Consider the following 21,607-nt stretch of genomic DNA (forward strand, 5'->3'; position numbering starts at 1 on the left):
GAAACAACACTGGCAGTAGGGTTTCAGTTGCCTGAGACTGCAGTCGTGTGTGCGAGTTGCATATGTGTGTGTGTGTGTGTGTGTGTGTGTGTGTGTGTGTCTATTGCTGATGAAGGCCAATGGCCGAAAGCTTTAATTGTGAGAGTCTTTTTGTTGTGCCTATCTGCGACTCAGCATCTCCAGCAATTTTCCTTCTCATAATACTGTTACATTCCATCCTGGATTTTCCATTGTTCAACATATTTCCAAATTATTTAAAATATTTTTACTTTCATTTACAAGATACTCATGTGTAAATTTGTCAAATATTATTTTAAACAGGCGCAGATAGGGGCACTGAAATAATTTTACTTTAAATCCGTCTTGATTGCAAATTTTTTTTTATTATTCATATGACCGGTTTCGGTTCATTCAGAACCATCTTCAGATCTGATATTTAAGTTACAGGAGTAACCCGTCCATTTCAGCAACTTTCACATGCTACGTCACATGTGACGTAGCATGTGAAAGTTGCTGAATTGGACGGGTTACTCCTGTAACTTAAATATCAGATCTGAAGATGGTTCTGAATGAACCGAAACCGGTCATATGAATAATAAAAAAATTTGCAATCAAGACGGATTTAAAGTAACATTATAAAATCACTGATTGCTGTTATCCCATAAGACATTATGTCTGTTTTTGCAAAACTGAAATAATTCTCCAAAGGAGTGTGAAAATCTTAATGAAACAATCCAGTTTCTCAGAAAAATAACTTAAAACATTAATAATTAAATAATGAAATTCCAGTGCAATTTAACTTGCATGTTCATTGACTTCCAGTGCAAAGTTTAACTTGCATGTTCAGTGAATAATGTTAAATCACTGCTAGTTGAAAAGCATTAAACAGTCAGTATCATTTCTGTGGATGTACTGTTCAGTTTCTTCTTTCAATAAACTTCTAAGAAGAGGTTATAATCAGTAAAGGAAAAGTACAAATAAAAATTTTGAGGAAACATTCAGAGTACACAAATTATATGAAGTAATCCAACAGAACCAACACTAACACCCTTTTCTATGTGTGTTGCATTTCCGAGATTAGGAGCTTCTGTGGTGCTAACTTGCATTTACAGTGTTGTGCAGTCCTGATTATTCCATAAGTTTATAGCATCACACATTTTGAGGATTAATTTTTCACTTTTTCAGTCTCCAAATTAAACCCATTTCTGGAAGTATATCATCTCATCCATTTTATTAAAGTAAGTGGCTAATTGTAAATAACAGAAAACAAATACACTCTGCATTAATGTACTGTTAGCCAGTTTCTCTCTAGTGACAAGGGACAAGCAAAAACTGCAAGCTCATAGAGGGTGGTGGGGTGGAGGGGGGAGGGGGGGGGGGGGGGGGGGGAAGGCAGCAGACAGAAAGCACCCTCCCCTTTTGTAGGGCCATCTGGTGCTGACTTTAAAAAAAGTGGGAAGATCTAAGAGCCAGTTGCCAGTTCACCTTTTTCACTGTAACATCATTTTGGAGTAGAAACCCCACTTTACTAACCCATCATGGCCAATGCCAACAAGCAAATCACCTCCAGTCAAATACAAGTTATCATGGTGATGAGTTGTTTCAATCAATGACTGAATAAATACATGTTGTAGCAAATTCTTGTAGAATATAAATACTGTTGAATTTAAGGAGATCACTCACCAAAAAGCAAAAGCATTGAGTTGTCAATATGCACACACTAAAGAAAGAAAATGTGCTAGCTTTTGGAGTTATCCTTTGACGAGCCAGAGTAAAATAAAATGTGTATTTTACTGTAGCTCATCAAAGGATAACTCCAAAAGCTAGCTTCTTTCTTTTGTGTTTGCCTTTGACAACTCAATGCTTCTGATTTTTGGTGAGTGGTCTCTTCCAATCCAAAACTGAATAAATACAGTCAATCAACGGAACACATCCGAACAGCCGAGCAAACATAATGCAGATGTTAGCATCAAAAATACGCTCACCTTCATGAAGATGACAGTTCAAATCCCCATTTAGCTGCTCAAATTTCGATTTTCTGTGGTTTCCCTAAATTACTTAATATAAATGCCAGCACAGTTGCTTTAAAAATGGCACAGTCAATTTCTTTCTGTATCCTTTCCTAATCCAAGCTTGAACATGATATGTAATGACATTGTTGTCAACAGTATACATTAAAACCTAACTGTCCTTCCTTCCTTTGATTGTGTAGTATAATTTGTAATTTTTGCTTGTAATGCTTCAAATTACATTATTGTAATGTTTTGGGTGTTTTGTGTTCCTAGTTCACATTTTTTAATTTCTCCTTGGCGATTTTTCATTCAGTCCAAGTAATCAGATCCATTCTACCAAGCAGTCACATTTATCAAGTTTTTCATTGCACCTATGTTCAGTGTTTGTAAGGATATCATTCACTCAAGAATTAGCAGTTTCACAGAGAATTAAAAAAGACTATTTTTGCATTTATTTCATCCTTAAAAATTACACTAATATTATCAGTAAAAGTGAAGCACTATAATTCAAATCTTCATTTTCCATTAACATCATGCTACCATACTCCTTTCTCCTTATTCATTCTCTTCTGATTTTATCCAACACCAAACTGTAATGATTAGTAGAACAACATAAGTTACCAAGCCATTATTTTAATTCTGAAGAGCTCAGAAATGTCATTTGCAAACTTAATGCCTGCAGTAAACCAATAAGCATTCCATAATACTCAACTGTTTTAATGATGTCAGCATTCCAATTCTGAGGACTCTTTACAGATTGCAACCTTGGTAGAAATCTATCTACTTCTCTCAACCTAGCTTGTTAATTGCCAATTCTGTAGGCTACTCATTTTAATATTTAACTCAACAGTACTTCAAACTTTTTGTAGTGGTTTGTATGTAACTGGTGGTAAAGAGATGTCAATATAACCAAAGCTATTTGCCTTGTGTGCTTTCTTATGTAACACTTGGATGTGGACCTGTTTTCACCAACCACTCTTTCCTTATTTCCAAAATTCTTTGACAACCTTGTGCAAATCTTTAAGTGCCTATTTGCGTGTATCTATCACATTTGATTTCAAATTCTTTCTTTCCCTGATGACCCCCCCCCCCCCCCCACCACACACACACACCAACTGTATAATAGATTCATTCTCTCTCTCTCTCTCTCTCTCTCTCTCTCTCTCTCTCTCTCTCTCTCTCTCTCTCTCTCATCCATTTCTGATGTTTTTGGAGCTCTCTTTCCTTGGTGTAACTTTTTTAAAAAAGCTGTTGTTCTCTTTATTTCTCACAATTTAGGAGCTCCTCGATACATCAGACTAGAATTCACAGCTGGTTCTCTTTGTAAGCAGTCACCATACTAATTGGTTTGCAGCCCATTCCAACCGCTGTAAAGATTCTGAACAAGTTCTTACTACTGTTGTCTTTACTCTTATAGTTCTTCCCATACTTACATTTAACTACTCTGTTATTCTGGCATACCAATTTTCCCTTATGTGTGTTTTCTCCTCCTTGATTTTTACCAATGCTTTGGGGCAATTTTACCATTGTTCCTCTGATGTGTGCCAATGTTCCACATTTCTGGCAATGAGTGTGGTATTAAAAAGTCATCAATGTTGTGTCCTCTTTCTCTATGGTTTGTTTGGATACTGCTATGTGATCCAACTGGTAGTGGACCAGGTATGTAATTCGACCAGGTAAGACCTATTTTCAAATAATACTTTTCCTGGCAGAATTGACACCAGTTTTTGGGCCAAACTGTTTTTGAAGGAGTGAGCTTTTCACCATTCCTGTTACTGCAACTGTATGCTAGAAAATCACCTCTAAACATTTACGTCTTCTACTTGTTGGTTTACATGTTATCATTGTGAACACATGTAATGTAGTGCATGCTTTGTTTCTTCATCTCAACGAGATAAGTGTAATTCGTTGTGACATTGAATTTATTCCTGAACAAACTGTTAATGTTGAAAGTTCGAACCATTGTGCAGCCTGTTTCTTACGCCAGGTTTCTCTCTACAATATTCTGTTTCAACCAAATTATAACACATTTTGATTTGTGAACCTAGTTTAGTTTAGCATTGGTATGTAGATTGTGTGTCTTTTTGAACATACTTGTTCAATATTTTTGACTGCCTATTTTCAGAAAGGTGACGATGTTCAAAGTACTTATCTGACATATTGTGCGAGAACTATGTTAAGAAATTCCATTTCTTCATTATACGATGTTCTACAATCACCAGAATCCAACTGAATAACTATGTAACTTCTCCATGTTACAGAAGTTTATCTAGGTATTGGTGTACCTGACATCTTTTGACTTAAGTTATTTGTGAACGGACTTATCACCTTCATGAAATGCCACATCTGTCTTCAAATCACCAGGTGGCCTTAACAGGTGATCCAACATGGGAATGAAAAGATGCCCTTCATAGCGTATCAGTATTACTATAACAGATGTTACTTGTTATCATAAATTACTATTTTAAATTTTTTTGAGTGTCTTTTTACAGACTTCTTCTGTTTTATGGAACAGAGGATGTATACTTTGAAGATTCATAGATGTTACATTTAACAAAGCCATTATATGAACAGAGGTAGCTAAACAATATTTTGATGTAGCAGAATGAAAGTATGAATGAAAGTATGAATGAAAGCATTTCTTATGACATTGCGAAATGAGAAGAAACACTGCAATTTAAGACAGAAAAAACAGGTTTTATTTAAAATCATTTGTGAAATGATTTTTCTTCCATTTCATATTTTCAGGATAAAAACTACAATCATCACACCTTTCAAAACAACTTTCAATGACGCAGTGTGTACCCTTACCTTCTGTGCCAGATTAAAAGTAACAGTGAGTGCACCCTTGGACAATAACTCTAGCAATTTATTCTAGACTTATGTACTCTCAACTCTTATGTGAAAACCAAGCAGAGTTAGAACATGTAAAATTTGAATTGTATTAATTAAATATTGGAAAAAAAGAAGGGATGCTGAGAAAAGTGACAAAGTGCAAATACAGCATAATTTTGTTGGAACAAAGGAAAGATACACTTGAGAAACCCTTAAAATTATGAGACAGAATTGATGGTCAGTATCAGAATATAAGGGAGAATACTTAGTACTGCTGGAAGTCACTTGTAAAAGTAAGCGTTTGGAACTATTAGTTCATTTGTCAGGGAAGAGAGAGGGGTAAGGTGGGGTTGATAAAAAGGAAGGGTGAGTCACTCAGACCCATGGATGAGAGGAATCCAGCTGTTGAGGGGACAAGGTTTTGTTGACACATTCAGACGTCAGGTAACATATATATTTGGCTGGTTACCTTAACACTGGGATAAGACCCAATTCCCAAATGTGTTGGCTCCTGCCATATCAGTTTTTTAATTTACATCAACTACTTTCCACAATGGTCCTCAATTCTACTTTACAGTTTTCCTTCCTCCGCTTTTCTACTTAAACGCTGCTTTCTGTCTCTCTGTCAGTTCCAGTATTATTGTGGAGCGCTTATTCTTGTCATTTTGAATCTTTAAATCTCATGATATCTTCCCCTCCACCCTCCCCAAATAGAATCCCATCCTTCACTCATCTCCTTTAGTTTATATTTACAATTCCCAGTGATATCTCACAAGTTTATCTCCCATCTTTCACGTGTGGCACATCACCAGATTATAACTGTAATTCTGAATGTAAATTTCAGATGTGATTCTTGTGTTCTGGATTATCTCATACCTTGTCTCTCTCTGGATTCAGGACACAAAATGACGTCTTTTCCCTCCCTTTCTTCGGAAAAATCTCACCCTTGCTTTTGCCTTTTTCTGCTAAAGAATGGTGTTTAATAAGGCCTTTAAGCCACACCTTTACTTGCATCTTCTCATTTGTACCTCAGTCAACCATGTTTTAGCTTTTTCTATTTCATCAATTAAAATCTTTTTGCAATTTTTCTGTCTCATGTATTGTTAACCACTATAATCACTAAATGGAATCGTATTTAACATGGTCATCATTCTTAAAACTAATTGGCAGTTTTTCAACCTACAAAGCAATAACATAAATTGTTCAAACTTAGCAAATTCACTTTCCATTACAAAGCAATATTTTGCAGTGTCCACCAGGACTACAGTTTGGATTAAACTGATTTATTATGTAAGAATTTTATCAGCAGAAAAGTTTTCTTAGTCTCAGTTCTCACTTCAAGACAATATGTGTGGTGCGGTGTGGTGTGGGATGCGGGGTCTGGTGTGTGAGTAGTTTTATTAAACACAATTCAGCTCAATTACTAAAGATTTAATACATCATTGCTCAAGTTATTCTCGGCATAAGAACAGTTACAGTAACATAGAAGTCAATAATAAGAGATTTCCATGGATGTTTTTTCCCGGTGTTATTTGTATGGATTGACATGTAGATAAAAAACATTGTGTTAAAATGCAGTATGTGAAATTTCGTCACTTCAGAAATTGCAATCTGAAATTTCAAGTATATTTCAAATGTCTACCTTTTCACAGTTAAAATAAAATGCATAGGAAATACTTTACAAAGTAAGTACCAAAAGACTCTTACACTTCAAGCATTTCTTTTATTTAAAATGGGATTTTAAACACCAAACACATTATTAGCAATAACACACCTCAAGTGGAGCAGTGGTGTCACCTAATAAGCTTGTCTCAGTAAATGTCAGCTCTCCAACTGCGTCAATATCACGTATCTGTACTTCGACAGGGTCAGATTGAAGTACATCCAAACTATGTACCTGGAAATTTGAGGGCAATATAAATTTGGAAACATTTACATGGCATAACAACTTTTAACTGGCAATGTTTATTTAAACAATAACAACTTCCTTCTCCTTCACTTCAGGTAATAGGAAACACAGATATCCAAATGTTGGACCTCATCTATCTCTAAACTAGATTTGTGTAGACTGTTGAATTTACCCCACCACATACACAAGAACTTGAAATATGTAGATTCTGTGCATAGGCACATACTGGTTGATTCCGTGATGACGTTCCAAACTTTCTGGGATGAAGGAGAAAGGTAACTGTATCAATTTGAGTAAGGGCCCCTGGTCCAGAAACAGCTGAATCGAAAGTTATAAGTGAAAAATGTTCTGTTACTTCTGACAGTAGAATAGATGTACAGGTATTGTTGTTGCTAAAAAAAAAAAGTAGAATAGATGTACAGGTATTGTTGTTGCTAAGATGTTAGGGTAGCCAACTTTCAGTCTTGGTAGTATGCACAAAAACAAAAGGAAGTCTAGTAAACATGTGCTTTAAAATGCATACCTAAAAGAGCTATGGGCACTTGTTCAGTAGAAGAGATGTGTTTCACAGTATCAAAGATGAACAAGTGCTCATAGCTCTTGAGGTGAGCATTTTAGAGTCCATGTTTACCACACCCTTTTTCTTGTTTTGGTCCATACTACAGCCTCTGAAAGTTGCCTACCCTACAATCTTTTCAATAACATTATCGGTACATGTCTTCCACTGTCAGAGGTATCAGAATGATTTTTGCTTATAACTTTTCACTTTGTCATTTCTGGACCAGGGTACCTCACCCAAATTATACACTTACCTTCTCCATCATCCATAAGTTTGTAACATCACCATGGCACCATCCTGTAAATACTGTTAACAATTTTCCCACCCAAGTCATTTATTCCTTTTCTCAGTAGACTACACCCGTATTGACATGGTGATGTTTAAAGAAACAAAGTACAGTATTCAATAACAGGGCCTCCCTTCCATTACAACCAGTAGTTTCAAGCAAAATTTATTTGACTGCATGTACACAGAATAAATTTAGTGCACACAGAAAATAGAAAAGATACATAAATAAAAGATTATTACAATGTAAGCACTATTGTCGATAAAGATGGGAACATTCCAGTCACCAACAGCATTACCTCCAACCTGACTCCTCTACAGAAACAAATTCTTTATGAGATTATGTTGCATTGCCTTGATGTTAAAACCATTGAATGATGCTGCAAGGATACCTAACTTAATACTATTTGCTAGCCAAAAATGTCAACTTCAACAGATATTCTGAACTGTCATCCATTTTAATACAGTTTTACTTTTCTAGTTTTCAGCTAATTGTATAAAAAATATTATAGCATGCTTACAGGCAGACCTTTACAGCAAAACATATCGAAAATATGACTATGTTCATAGGCATATGTAAACAGCTAAAGTAATATTAGTGATATATTGAGATAGCTTTGTTTTGGCTGGAGAATGTGTCGTATGCAACTTAGTTTTCCTGTAGAGAAAAAAAATGTTGATATTCTTTCATTTGTGAAAGCATTCTGCATTGTCTTCTACTCTATTTTATGTAGATGTGTTTGTGTTTTGGAAATTGAGTCAAAATATACTATGCAATAACACATTGTATAGTAAAACAGCAAAATACTGTAAAAATTGCTATTCACCACATAGCGGAGATGCTGAGTCACGATAGGCACAATAAAAAGATTCACACAATCATAGCTTTTGGCCATTAAGGCCTTTATCAGCAGTACATACGCATGCACACACGCATGCACACACACACACACACACACACACACACACACACACACACACACACACACACACACACAAACGCAACTTGCACACATGTCTGCAGTCTCAGAGAGCTGAAACTACACAGCGAGCAGCAGCACCAGTGCATGATGGGAGTGGCGACTGGGTGGGGGTAAAGAGGCGGCTGGGGTGGGGAGGGGGAGGAATAGTATGGTGGGAGTGGCAGACAGTGAAGTGTTGCAGTTTAGACGGAGGGCAGGAGAGAAGGTGTGGAGGGGGGAAGGGATTAGTAGACGAAAGGAGAGAAATAAAAGACTGGGGTGTGGCGGCTGTGTAGTGCTGGAATGGGAACAGGGAGGGGGCTGGATGGGTGAGGACAGTGACTAACGAAGGTTGAGGCCAGGAGAGTTACGGGAACGTAGGATGTATTGCAGGGAAAGTTCCCAACTGCGCAATTCAGAAAAGCTGGTATTGGTGGGAAGGATCCATATGGCACAGGCTGTGAAGCAGTCATTGAGATGAAGGGAATCATGTTTGGCAGTGTGTTCAGCAACAGGAAGGTCCACTTGTCTTTTGGCCAGTTTGTTGGTGGCCGTTCATGTGGACCAACAGCTTGTTGGCTGTCATGCCTACATAGAACGCAGCACAGTGGTTGCAGCTTAGCTTGTAAATCACATGACTGGTTTCACAGGTAGCCCTGCGTATGATGGGATAGGTGATGTTAGTGACCGGACTGCAGTAGGTGGTGGTAGGTGGATGTATGGGACAGGTCTTGCATCTAGGTCTATTACAGGCGTATGAGCCATGAGGTAAGGGATTGGGAACAGGGGTTGTGTAAGGATGGATGAGTATATTGTGTAGGTCCGTTGGACAGCGAAATACCATGGTAGGGGGGGGGGGCAAGGGGGGGGGGGTGGAAGGATAGTGGGAAGGACATTTCTCATTTCAGGGCACGACTTTGGGAGATGGTGGATGACTGGAAAGATAAGGCACAGGAGATTTGTTTTTGTACAAGGACGGAAGGATAATTACGGTCAGTGATGGCTTCAGTGAGACCCTCGGTATATTTAGAGGAGGACTGCTCGTCACTGCAGATGTAATGACCAAAAGTGGCTAGTCTGTACAGAAGGGACTTCTTGGTATGGAATGTGTGGCAGCTGTTGAAGTGGAGGTATTGCTGGTGGTTAGTAGGTTTGATATGGACGGAGGTACTGATGTAGCCATGTCTGAGGTGGAGGTCAACATCTTGTTGGGTTGAGTAGGACCAACTGAAGTAAATGGGGGAGAAGTTGTTGAGGTTCTGGAGGGGGGGAGGGGGGGGGGGAACACGTTTTGGAAAGGTATTTCATATACAGCAGCAACATGTACACTGCATATTTTCGTGTTACGATGATATAAATTCGAATTCTACCAAACACCGCATGTCACTTTCCAAGGTGGCAATGAAATCAAGATTGCGACGTGCTTTTGTAAGCCAGTCATAGCTCATGTCATGTGATCCCGCCAGCTGATGACAGCATAGGACACGTGATGTAATCAGCCAATAGCAAAATCACTCTTAAATAGTGCGAACACACAAATAAGAAAAGTTGATGGTTTAAATTAATATACATAGTGTTGCTACGAGAAAAACAGAGGTTTCACATATAATCACAGTCTCAAAGATTAATAAGCTGCAAGAGAAGCTAAGCTTCCACATATAATGTTGATCTTTTGTGCGTGTGTTACACTTTAAGATATATCACACAAATGTGCCAGTAAAATTTTTAATAATGACGTAAATGTCTGATTTTCTGGGCTTGAAATTCTTCTAGATGGTCATCCTCAAAGACTTGATTTTTAATTGACAGTCAAATGCTCTGTTGTTTAAGAAAGTCATCATACATTTTCGCATATAGTTCATCTTGTGTAAAAGGAAATTTACTTTGAAAGTAACGCTTTTCAAACCACCATCCGCAACGTTTTACCATGACCTGTTAGAAACTGATTCATTTCAGCAGTTGCCAGAGCGCGCCAGAACAGGCACCACTGCTTTTGTGCAGCTACGATGACACAGGAAGCCCGTATGTTTGTACGTGTAAAACATTAAAAGATCTTGCACTATGTCACAAAAGAAACAAGACATCAAAGGACACTTCAAGTTCATCGGAATTTCATGAACCATACTAAAACGCATAATAGGGCTTAAAGTGCACATTCTTATGTCCAGATTCGGATGTAAATTTTCTTGAGTACCAGTGCTGTATTATCTCATGTTTGGTTCTTTATTATGGCATAATGCTACGCGAGCTAGAAGATGGAAAACGTGCACTTGAAATGCAGCGAACAGTTGAAACTAGCCAACAGTGTGAAATTAAAGACGTCATTTCCAATAAATAGACTGCATCAGCGCATAAGATTTAGTTAATTAGTTACGTGTTCCATTGACCAATTGCACGGAAAAACCGTTATGATGTGGAACGTGTCAAATGCACAAGAAATGCGCACAAGAAACAAGGTTTCCCCCCCCCCCCCCCTAAATATTTCTATTATCTATCCCACTCCCTTAAATGGCACAAAACGCATATATTATATCTCCAGATTTATTTACTCATATTCAAGAATTCAGCTATGGTATAGAAGGAGTTGTCAAGGAGGTAAGATTTCAATTTGTTTTTGAAACTATTACTGCTGTCTGTCAGGCATTTTATTTCATCCAGTAATTTATCAAAAAGTTTTATAGCAGCATATTTTATGCTTTCTGTGCCAAAGACAGGTTAAGTAAAGGATAGTGTAGGTCTTTCTTTTTTCTGGTATTGTAATCATGAATGTCGCTGTTGATTTTAAATTGGTCCATGTTGTTGAGAAAAAAATTCATTACTGAGTAAATGTACTGTGAAGCAGTTGTAAGCATTCATAATCTTTTAAACAGATGCCTACAAGATGTGCGACTATGAACCCCACACATTATTCTAACTACTTTCTTCTGAGCTTCCTAAGTGCTGAGTTGCCCCAGAATATTATTCCATATGACATCAGAGAGTGGAAGTATGCAAAGTACGTTAGCTTACTAATTTCTACATCCTCAAAATTGGCAATTATTCTGATTGCAAAAGTTGCTGAACCTAGTCGCTTTAGGAGATCCAAAATATGAATTTTCCAATTAAGATTCTCATCTATATGTGCACCCAAAAACTTAGTGTGCTCTACCCTGGCTACTGATTTCTTTTGATGTGTTATGTTTATTGAGGGAATTATACTTTTTGCAACAGAATATTGGATGTACTGTGTTTTTTCAAAGTTCAGAGCAAGCCCATTCGCAGAAAACCAATTAATAACTTTTCCAAAGACCTTATTTGTATCATTTTCTATCAGACTTTCTTTTACTTGATTAATAATTATGCTTGTATCATCAGCAAACAGTGTCAGTTCAGCATCTTGTTTCACATAAGAAGGGAGGTCATTCACATATATCAAGAACAGGAGGGGACCCATGATCAAACCTTGTGGAACACCTAAAGTAATTTCACCCCAGTTAGATGAAGTGGCAAACTCCTTTGAATCACTTGAAGCATATAAAGGGACTTTTTGCGTCCTATTCTGTACATATGACTTAAACCACTCACATGCTGTTCCATTTATACCATAGAATTGTAATTTCTCTAACATAATGTCTGTCATGGTTCACACAATCAAATGCTTTGGATAAGTCACAGAATATTCCTACTGGTGACATTTTACTATTTAAAGACTCAATTATGTGGACAGTGAAACTGTATATTGCTGTCTCAGTGGAACATCATTTCTGGAATCCGAACTGTGATTTACTAAGTATCCCATTACTGCTGAGATGGCTAACCACTCTTGAGTACATTACTTTCTCAGAGATTTTTGAAAATGCTGTAAGCAAGGATACTGGTCGGTAATTATTGACATCTGGTGGTTTCCCCCATTTTGTAGAGAGGCCTGACAATGGCATATTTTAACTTGTCTGAAAAAATACCCTGAGTCAGTGATGCATTACATATGAGACTCAAAACATCAGCTGTAATTGCTCCACATTGTTTTAATAACCTGTTAGAGATGTAATCTACTCCAACAGAACATTTATTTTTCAAAGATTTAATAATTCTCCTTATTTCACAAGAGGTTGTTAGATGAAACTTAATCTGACAAAAAATTTTCAAAACTGACTCTTCCATGTACTGCCTGGCTTAATAAAAGCCAAATCCCTTTTAGTAAAGCTACAAAAATAACTTCATTGTTCTGCAAGGTGATCAATGCTTGACTGTCAGAAAGGTCGAAATAAAACCTGAAAATAATAACATATTTTAATTCATTTGATAGCTTCAGGCCACAGAAATCCATTTTGTTTTCATTTGATATGAGGGTAATAAATGAAGAGGAAACAGCAAAATCACTAAACATAAACACAGGTCACGTGGAGACTACCCACCTCCCCACCACAACTCGGCTGCTCTGTGCATCAGCCCCGGATCTACGATATTTCCGAACCAGGGCAATACCAGATATTGGCGCCCAGCCACGCATCCGTAGCCAGAAGTGTGGGAGAAGGTACTATCCATACGCGACTCAACTGTGCATGTACAAGAGCCCACCCGCAACTGCTTAAACGAATCTAATGTCAACAGCTGTCATGTCACACTCATCGGAGGCAATTTCTCATTAGGAATCATTGCATAGTTTTTCCAAAGCCTTTGACACACTTTGCTGTTGTCAGACGCTTGTATGAGCACTATGTTTTGTTGTTGTATATGGCAGATTTCCTTTGCAACTTAAGTTTTATTTTTGTTTTTTCTTCCTCTTGTTAATGTTTTGTTGTGCAGTATTATCCTGCAGACACAGGATACAGTAATATCCTTTGTTGGAATATTGGTTCTTACCAGTCAAAATCACAGAAATTTAACTGAAAACTAAAACAATGAAACATTCCCGGGATTCTAAAATATTCCGGGTTTTTCCCGGTTTTCTCCCGGATGAAAAAATTCCCGAGTTTTCCCCGGATCTCCCGGGTCGTATACACCCTGAACAAGTAATATATGTCATTTCTGTGTAATATGCGAGACGGAACAAGATATCACAGCCTTTACTCAAACAAAGGAGCACAGATTGATTGAATAGATTGGGGGCAGAGAGCATTTCCACAGAGGATTAAAATAACTTTTTGAGCAATATATCATCTATTTCATTTGACATTTAGCATCACACTTTGCCAATACCTTTTTATAACATTGTACAGTAATGTTCTGTCTATCTTTTTACATATTTTGTCAGAAGACATTGCAACAATATCCAAATACAGTAAACATCACCTTTCCAGGTGAGTACTCCGATGTTTCCTCAGTGTTTCAACTGTAACCATTTCTTGACAATTCTTTTGTTTTTCAGCCATAATTGTGTACCAAATATCACAATAAGAAGGCTAGTTATTCGATACCTGCATCTACAATCCACAAGCCGCATTTTGCAAAAAATACACTATGTAGCACTGTCATTTCCATGGCTGACGTTCAAGAAGGACTGTCAGCACTGCAAAGGAATTATCTGAATGGGACAGAAATCAGTACATGTGATGCACAAGTACAGACAAACAAATGACCACAATTTCTGAAAAATTGCATGATTTATTCAAGAAAAAAAGATTCACAAATTGAGCAAGTCAATAATGCATTGGTCGACCTCTGGTGCTAATGCAAGCAGTTATTCGGCAGGGGACAGATCCAGCAATTTTGCTGGTGAAGGAAGGATTTGGCAAGCAAGAAGACAAACAGTGGAAACTCTCCATCTGTGCGGGAAGGCATTATATCTTGCTTCAATGTAAACCCAGGTTGGATTGCTACAAAGCACAAAAAAGTAGGCATACATTTTGTCGACGTGCTGCTGCACTGTCAGGATGCCGCGGATGACAACCAGAGGGGTCTTGCTGTGAAATGAAATGGCACCCTATACCATTACTCTCTGTTGTCAGGGCCTACAGAGGGCGACCAACAAGTTGGTATCTTACGAATGTCGGGGTCATCTCCAGACACTACTTCGCTGGTCACTGGGACTCAATTTGAAGCAAGACTTATCACTGAAGACAAATCTACTACAGTCAATGAGAATCCAGTCTGAAGAAGTGCCTGGAGACATCCTGGTTAGCAGTAGGATACCAACCTGTTTGTCACCAGCCATATGGCCCAACAACCAGTTGTGATGATCTGGGGTGTCATTTCTCTTCATTACAGGACCTGTTTGGTTGTATGTCAGTGATACTCTAGGCCCTGTCTTTTTGTTCTTCATGGCAAGCCATCCTGAGCTTACATTTCTACGAGATAACGCCTGCCCACACGTGTCTTCCTGCTTGCCGAACCCTACCTTGACCAGTAAGGTCACTGGATCTCTCCCCAACTGAAAACATTTGGAGCACTATGGCTACGGCCCTGGACAGGGTTTGACATGATATCCCTCAGGAGGACATTCAACAAATCTATCAATCAATGCCAAGCCTAACTGCTTGTATAAGGGCCAGAGGTGGAACACTGCATTACTGACCTGCTCAATTTGTGAAGCTTTTCCTCTTGAATAAATCATCCAGTCTTTCTGAAACTGTAATCATTTGTTTGTCTGTACTTGGACATCATCACATCTACCGATTTCCATCCTATTCAGATAATTCCTTCATGGCATAACATTTCTTTTTGTCTTAGTGTGTATGTTTTCATTTTAAAGTAAACCTCTCTGATACACAATACTTCTCTTGTAATGTCTGCCACCAAAGCTGGATAGGCATATATGTGATCCATCTCATGCTCACTAAACAAACTTCTGATGAGGCACGTTACTGACATTTCAATTTTCTATGAATATTAAGTTTTGCAGACTGACAAGCAGAACTCAAGGACCAGTTGAATATAGGTTTTATAAGCTTTGTGCATGAACAGCTGCCATTTGAACTGGATGGAGTTCATAACAGTATGGCCATTGAGACAAGTGTGGAAAAATAAACTACATAAAAATCTCAATTATAACAAAAATAATAATGTGACAATGATAAACACAAAACATGTAAATAGTTCACAAATATGAAATATTTACAGTTTGCTGGTTATAACCAGACCACTAAAAAAATGTGTTTTTATTTCTCCTCAACAGCCTAGGTCTGAGATGGAAGTGAACACAAAAATGATGAATATGTTAGTCATTTTACAATTTGTTTGTCATGTCACCCAAAAATGTGACAGTGAAACACCATGAAATAAATCATGGGCTGTCTCTTCATTAGAAAACAAGGTGCCTTAAACAAAATTTTGTGTACAGACATGTGTCCACCATAAGCACTAGAAGCCAAGTGTATCGTTTATATTTTCTCACTAGAGAGCTAATATAACAAGGAGTAGTCTTACACTGCAAGTGTGCTAATGGCTATTAATTTTGCCTGTGCAACTTCACAGAATCATCACGGCATTGTTGAAATCACTGAGCCATAACTTTAATTCAACAGTTGAGTTAGTGAATGTAAGGGAATGCTTACTGTACAACAAACCAAAAATGCAGAATTTCTTGGTTGCCACATATATTAATTTATTTGCCTGCACTCCCACGTACTCTAGAAACTTAGCAAAATTATGGCTAACTAGCTGTTATTATCTGACTTTGCCTGTGCAGAGCTGAAGGTCACTATTAAATAAAAGTTACATGTGACCTGGGAACGTGTGAAAAATCTCTCATTATAGGCATTTTAGTGAAAAATGATTTGTTTTTATACATTGCTAAAAAAATATTGATGCAAGCATGCTATACTTTGCATTATTTAACTTCAAGGATGGAAATTTGTAGAACATACAATGTGTACAACTTTGCTTCCGCTGTTTTTTCCCGAATATTTGAGGCTTTAATGAAACAAATTAGTTACTCGTGTATCATTCAAAGTATTTTTCATCGCTGGCCACTGCTTTCTCCCATCTTTCAGGCAGTGTATGAAACCCGTGTCGAAAAAATTGTTCATCTTTTGAAGCGATCCACGAATCAATCCAATTTGTGACTTCTTGATGAGATTGAAAGTGTTGATCAGCCAGGCCCTGAGCCATTGATCAAAACAGGTGATAGTCCGAGGGAGCAATGTCTGTAGAATATGGCGGATGGGGAGGGACTTTCCATTTTAATGTTTCCAAGTATGTTTTGACCTCTTTTGCAACGTGGGGTCAAGTGTTGTCGTGTTGCAAAATCACTTTATTAATGCCTCTCGCCGTATTGCGGCAGTTTGTCTTTTAATGCTCTGCTCAAACACATTAATTGCATTCGATAACGAGCACATGTGATTGTTTCACTTGGTTTTAACACCTCATAGTACATGACACTGAGCTGGTCCCACCAAATGCAGAGCATGATCTTGGAACCGTGAGTATTCAGACTGGCCATCGATGTGGAAGCATGGCCGGGATATCCCCATGATTTTTTGCATTTAGGGTTATTGTAATGAACCCATTTTTCATCCCCGGTCACAATATGATGCAGAAATCCATTCCGTTTTTGCCTCTGAAGCAACTATTCACAAACACACAAACGCCATTCAGCATCTCTTGGTTTCAGCTCACACGGGACCCCAAGTTCCTTCTTTGAATGATTCCCATAGCCTTGAGACGTTTTGAAATGGCTTGCTGTGTCACTCCCACTAATCATGCCAGTTCGTCTTGAGGTTGACATGAGTATTAAAAAAATTCTCTCTTCCACCACTATGCCCGTCTACGACATTAAAATCACCGTTCTTGAAGTGTTGAAACCACTCACAACATGTTCTTTCACAAATAGCATACTTGAGAGCATTCGATGAGACTCAGCCGCTGTTTTCTACATATTGGAACAAACAGTAACACCTCCCACAAATGACGAGGATTAGGCTCGTAAACTGACATTTTCAATCAAGAACAACTTTATGATACAGACACAAATCAACTAATGTTTGACTGAGGTTATGTTGACTGAGGTCCAAGCTAACTGCCTGACATCTGCGATCCGTTTCTTTCGACTGCTACTTACCGTTGTCGCCACTGCAGGTCAACTAGCTATGTAGCCACATGGTGAGTATAACCTTATCATTTGAATGAACTGCAGAGGATAGCCACCATGGCCAAACTAACTGAATAAAGAAAATATTAAAAATGGAAACTCTAAGCAAAAACTAAACCAAACCAGTGACAGAGAAAGCAATCAAATGGTTTTAAAGACAAAAACTAGACAAATGTGTGAATGTAGATGTGTCCTCACTACGAAATATAGTTTATGAGTTATTAAATATTTAGTGTTTTGGATATAAAATAATTCAATAATCTCTTAAGTCATTCAGACAAATATAGTGTAAATTGTTAGGGCTCAGTGAGCACCACTGAACTGTTCTAACAAATTTTCTGTGAATCTTACATATTTCAAATTATAGGCAAGAATGTATAATCTGTGTATGGAAAAGTGGATTTCCTATTATATAAAACAGGAAACAGTGAAGGTAGCGGCACCACTGGAGATGTATGACTGTAATTAGTTTAATTGTTTCATATTTATAAGTGGTATAATGATGCAAAATAATGTCCATATGGGCAAAACCATTATTTGTGATAATCCATTAAAGCTACACGAAAATTACAAGTAGCATTAAAAAGCTGATCAAATTTGCTCTAAATTTAGGTGTAAATTCATAGTTTATACATGTTTATTGAAGTCAGATATGCACAACTTTGACTCAAATCAGTGTAAGGTATACGTAATGGTGGCCATTTTCATGTGCGATGGCTTGGATTTCAGTACACAGTCGGAGTGGAGCTAGCATACAGAAAAGGCTTGTGAGTGGCTGGAAGTTGTCTTGTGAGTGAAGCCAAAATATTTTCTAAGTTTTTGGTCATGGACTTGTACATATTTCCTGAGTGGCGATTGCCAAGACTTGGAAACATTTTTCAGCATAAAGACTCTGATTAATGTCAGGATAGGCGACGTAGTCTAAACCTTCATGAATTGTTATGCAGATAAATTTGATATATTATTTGTTCGCGATTACAAAAATTCAATGTAGAAGTGTGCTGAGCCACTTAAAATATTTTCTGAGGATTTTCCAAAGATTACGCAAACATGTGCTGCTGGTTGACTTACTTAGGTTTTCATACCGACAATTATTACTGTAATACTAAACTGTTGCAAATAGTGTAGAAGGACATTGCATTTAATTTTTCTGCAACAAATTCCATCTGTGAAACGCGAAAATTATTTCGCTGCAAATTCCTGCCTGCATATTTATTAAACTTGTAACTGATTTCCTTTGGGTTAATGCAATGGATGCAGTGGTTGGCCCCTGGATAGTGACATGGCTAATATTTTAAAATCTGGCCACACATCAGGAGACCCAATGAACAGTGTTTTTCTCGCTTAATTCAATTTTCATTCATACAGATGCATGGGGGGCTCTTGAGTCTATCTCTGGTGAAAATACTGGTTAACTTCACCATTAGTCATTTACTTTTTTGATAACAAGCAACAAGACAACCAGTGTGTACACTGCATTAACATTTCACATCCCCCCCGCCCCCAAAAAAAACCCATACCATTGCATAATGGAGACTCAGGTCCAGGATTATTTCTGAGTGGACTAACTCGGTAGGCAGTGCACATTTATGAGTGAAGCCAGCGCAGCAAGCAACTTGCAAGAAATGTGCTACCAAGTACCGAGCAGTACCAACATGCACCAATCACCGAGTGGCCAACAGCCAGCAGGAGTATCAATCAGCACATGATGCCCGCCCAATCACTGACCAGTGGGATGGGAGTTGCAACTGCTGCCGTCACCGCTGAACCATACACCGCACCATGCTGTAACACATCATGCCTTACTTCCCCATCACGACTTACCAGACTGATGACTGCACTGTTTGGTCTCCTCACCCAAATCAGCGAACCAAACACAACTTATTGCAGAACATCAGAACAACCAACAACAGCATGAAGCAGAGGCCTAGACTCCAAGCCACAGTAATGGAGCCAGAAAATGGAACAGCACACAGTGACTGTGAATCCACAGCTACTTGTAGCGGGACTGAGAGCCCAGAGTAATTGAAGGTAGGCAAAATTAAAGCAATGGTGAGTTGGATAATGACTTAACTTAAGACTGAGATGAATAATTTAGGTAGCAAAGTTGAGAGTACAGATTGTTCTAAGGGAAGTAAAATAGATAATCTAGGTGGTAAAATCAAGGGAGAATAAACGATCAAATCGGGAATTTAACTGGAGGTAAAATTTGCCAGAACTGACACAGTCGAGGCTGAATTAAGGGGTGAAACTGGTTCAGGAAATAAGTTTTGCTACAAAAGAAATGTAAAGACAAGGCCACCTCTGATTGTGTTGGAAAGAAAGATTGTGGCTAGCAGTGATGAAACAAAAGCTTTATTGATGGGTGAATTGGCAAGCACAGCTAGAAATCTAAGAAAAGAGATGATAAGCATGCTAGTTGTAAATAAAGATGAAATTAATAATGTAAATAGTAGAGTAAGCAATTTAGAATAATGCAGTGTTTCTGGAAATGTGGGCTGGCCTATCACGCGGGTACCCAATGGAAAAACGTTTTCAGGAGAAGGTAAATACCATGCTGTGTATTTCCTTGTAACTTGCAAAGATTGTTTTATTGAAGGGATGAGAAACCAAAATAGAAATAAGTTCTTTAAGAGGTAATTAGAAGGTCCTGCTAAGACATGGGCAAATTAGTGTGCTGATCAATTCACTTCATACAATATGTTTGAACATTTATTTTTGAATACTTGGTGGACCAAGTCAAGCAATGCAGGTCACGGAATGAGTTTCTTCATGAACCAGTGTATTGGGGGGCAGGGGGGTGGGGCGGGGGGCCGGGGGGCGGGGGGGGGGGGGGGGCAGTAGATCGTGGAGTGGAGCAGGGGAGAGGAGACGGCGGAGTGAAAAAGGGGGGGGGGGAGATATATACTAAAAGAGTATTAGTGTCAATGGCGTCGAGAAACAGCTGAAATGGTTCCTCGGTGGAATCCTTGTTAGATTCTATATTGAATTTGTGGCTGAGTTAGCCCCTTTCTTAATTATAATCTCTCATAGATCCCTCAAATAAAAAAACCATGCCCAGTTTTTGTAAAAAGGCATAGGTCACACTCGTCTGTAAGAAGGGTAGTAGACGCGATCCACAAAACTACCGTCCAATATCCTTGACATCAATTTGTTGTAGAATCTTTAGAACATATTCCGAGCTCAAACATAATGAAGTATTTTAAACAGAATGACCTCCTCGATGCTAACCGGCCGCAGCTCATGGTCTCGAGGCCGCGTTCTCGCTCCTGAGTCTGGGGTCCTGGGTTCGATTCCCTGTGGGGTCAGGGATTTTCACCTGCCTCGAGATGACTGGGTGTTTGTGTTGTCCTCATCATTTCATCGTCATTCATGAAAGTGGTGAGATTGGACTGAGTGAAGGTTGGGAATTTGTAGGGGTGCTGATAACCACACAGTTGAGTGCCCCACAAACCATCATCATCATCATCAACATCATCAATGCTAACCAGCATGGATTTCGAAAACATCAATCATGTGAAACCCAGCTCACACTTTTCTCACATGACATACTGAAAGCTTTGAATCAAGCCAACCATTTAGGCGCAGTATTCATTGATTTTCAGCAAGCATTTGACTTAGTACTGCACCTATGCTTATTGTCAAAAGGATGATCACATGGCGTATAAAGTGAAATTTGTGACCGGGTTGACGAATTTTTGGTAGGGAGGACACAGCATGTTATCTCGGATGGAGAGTCATCATCAGATGTAGAAGTAGCTTTTGGTGTGCCCCAAGGAAGTAAGTTGGGACCCTTGCTGTTCATGTTGTATCCTAAGACCTCGCAGACAATGTTAATAGTAAAATCAGACTTTTTGCATATCACACAGTTATCTGTAATAAAGTACTATCTGAAAGAAGCCGCATAAATATTCAGTCAGATCTTGATAACATTTCAACACGGTGCAGAGATTGGCAACTTGCTCTAAATGTTCAGAAATGTAAAATTTTGCTCTTCACAAAATGACAAAACATAGTATCCTATGACTATAATATTTC

At 38.3% G+C, this 21,607-nt stretch overlaps 1 protein-coding gene across 3 annotated transcripts in view; it reads right to left on the reverse strand.

The window, feature by feature from the left end:
- Positions 1 to 21,607, reverse strand: part of LOC124787986 (uncharacterized protein C2orf42) — a 235,488-nt gene that overhangs the window by 85,836 nt on the left and 128,045 nt on the right. For all 3 annotated transcript variants that reach the window (XM_047255017.1, XM_047255015.1, XM_047255016.1), the window contains one exon: positions 6,622 to 6,744. In XM_047255017.1, the coding sequence (XP_047110973.1) occupies positions 6,622 to 6,744 (123 nt within the window). The remainder of the gene's footprint in view (positions 1 to 6,621; positions 6,745 to 21,607) is intronic.

Source organism: Schistocerca piceifrons, chromosome 3 (assembly GCF_021461385.2).
Source record: "Schistocerca piceifrons isolate TAMUIC-IGC-003096 chromosome 3, iqSchPice1.1, whole genome shotgun sequence".
Classification (NCBI taxonomy): domain Eukaryota; kingdom Metazoa; phylum Arthropoda; class Insecta; order Orthoptera; family Acrididae; genus Schistocerca; species Schistocerca piceifrons.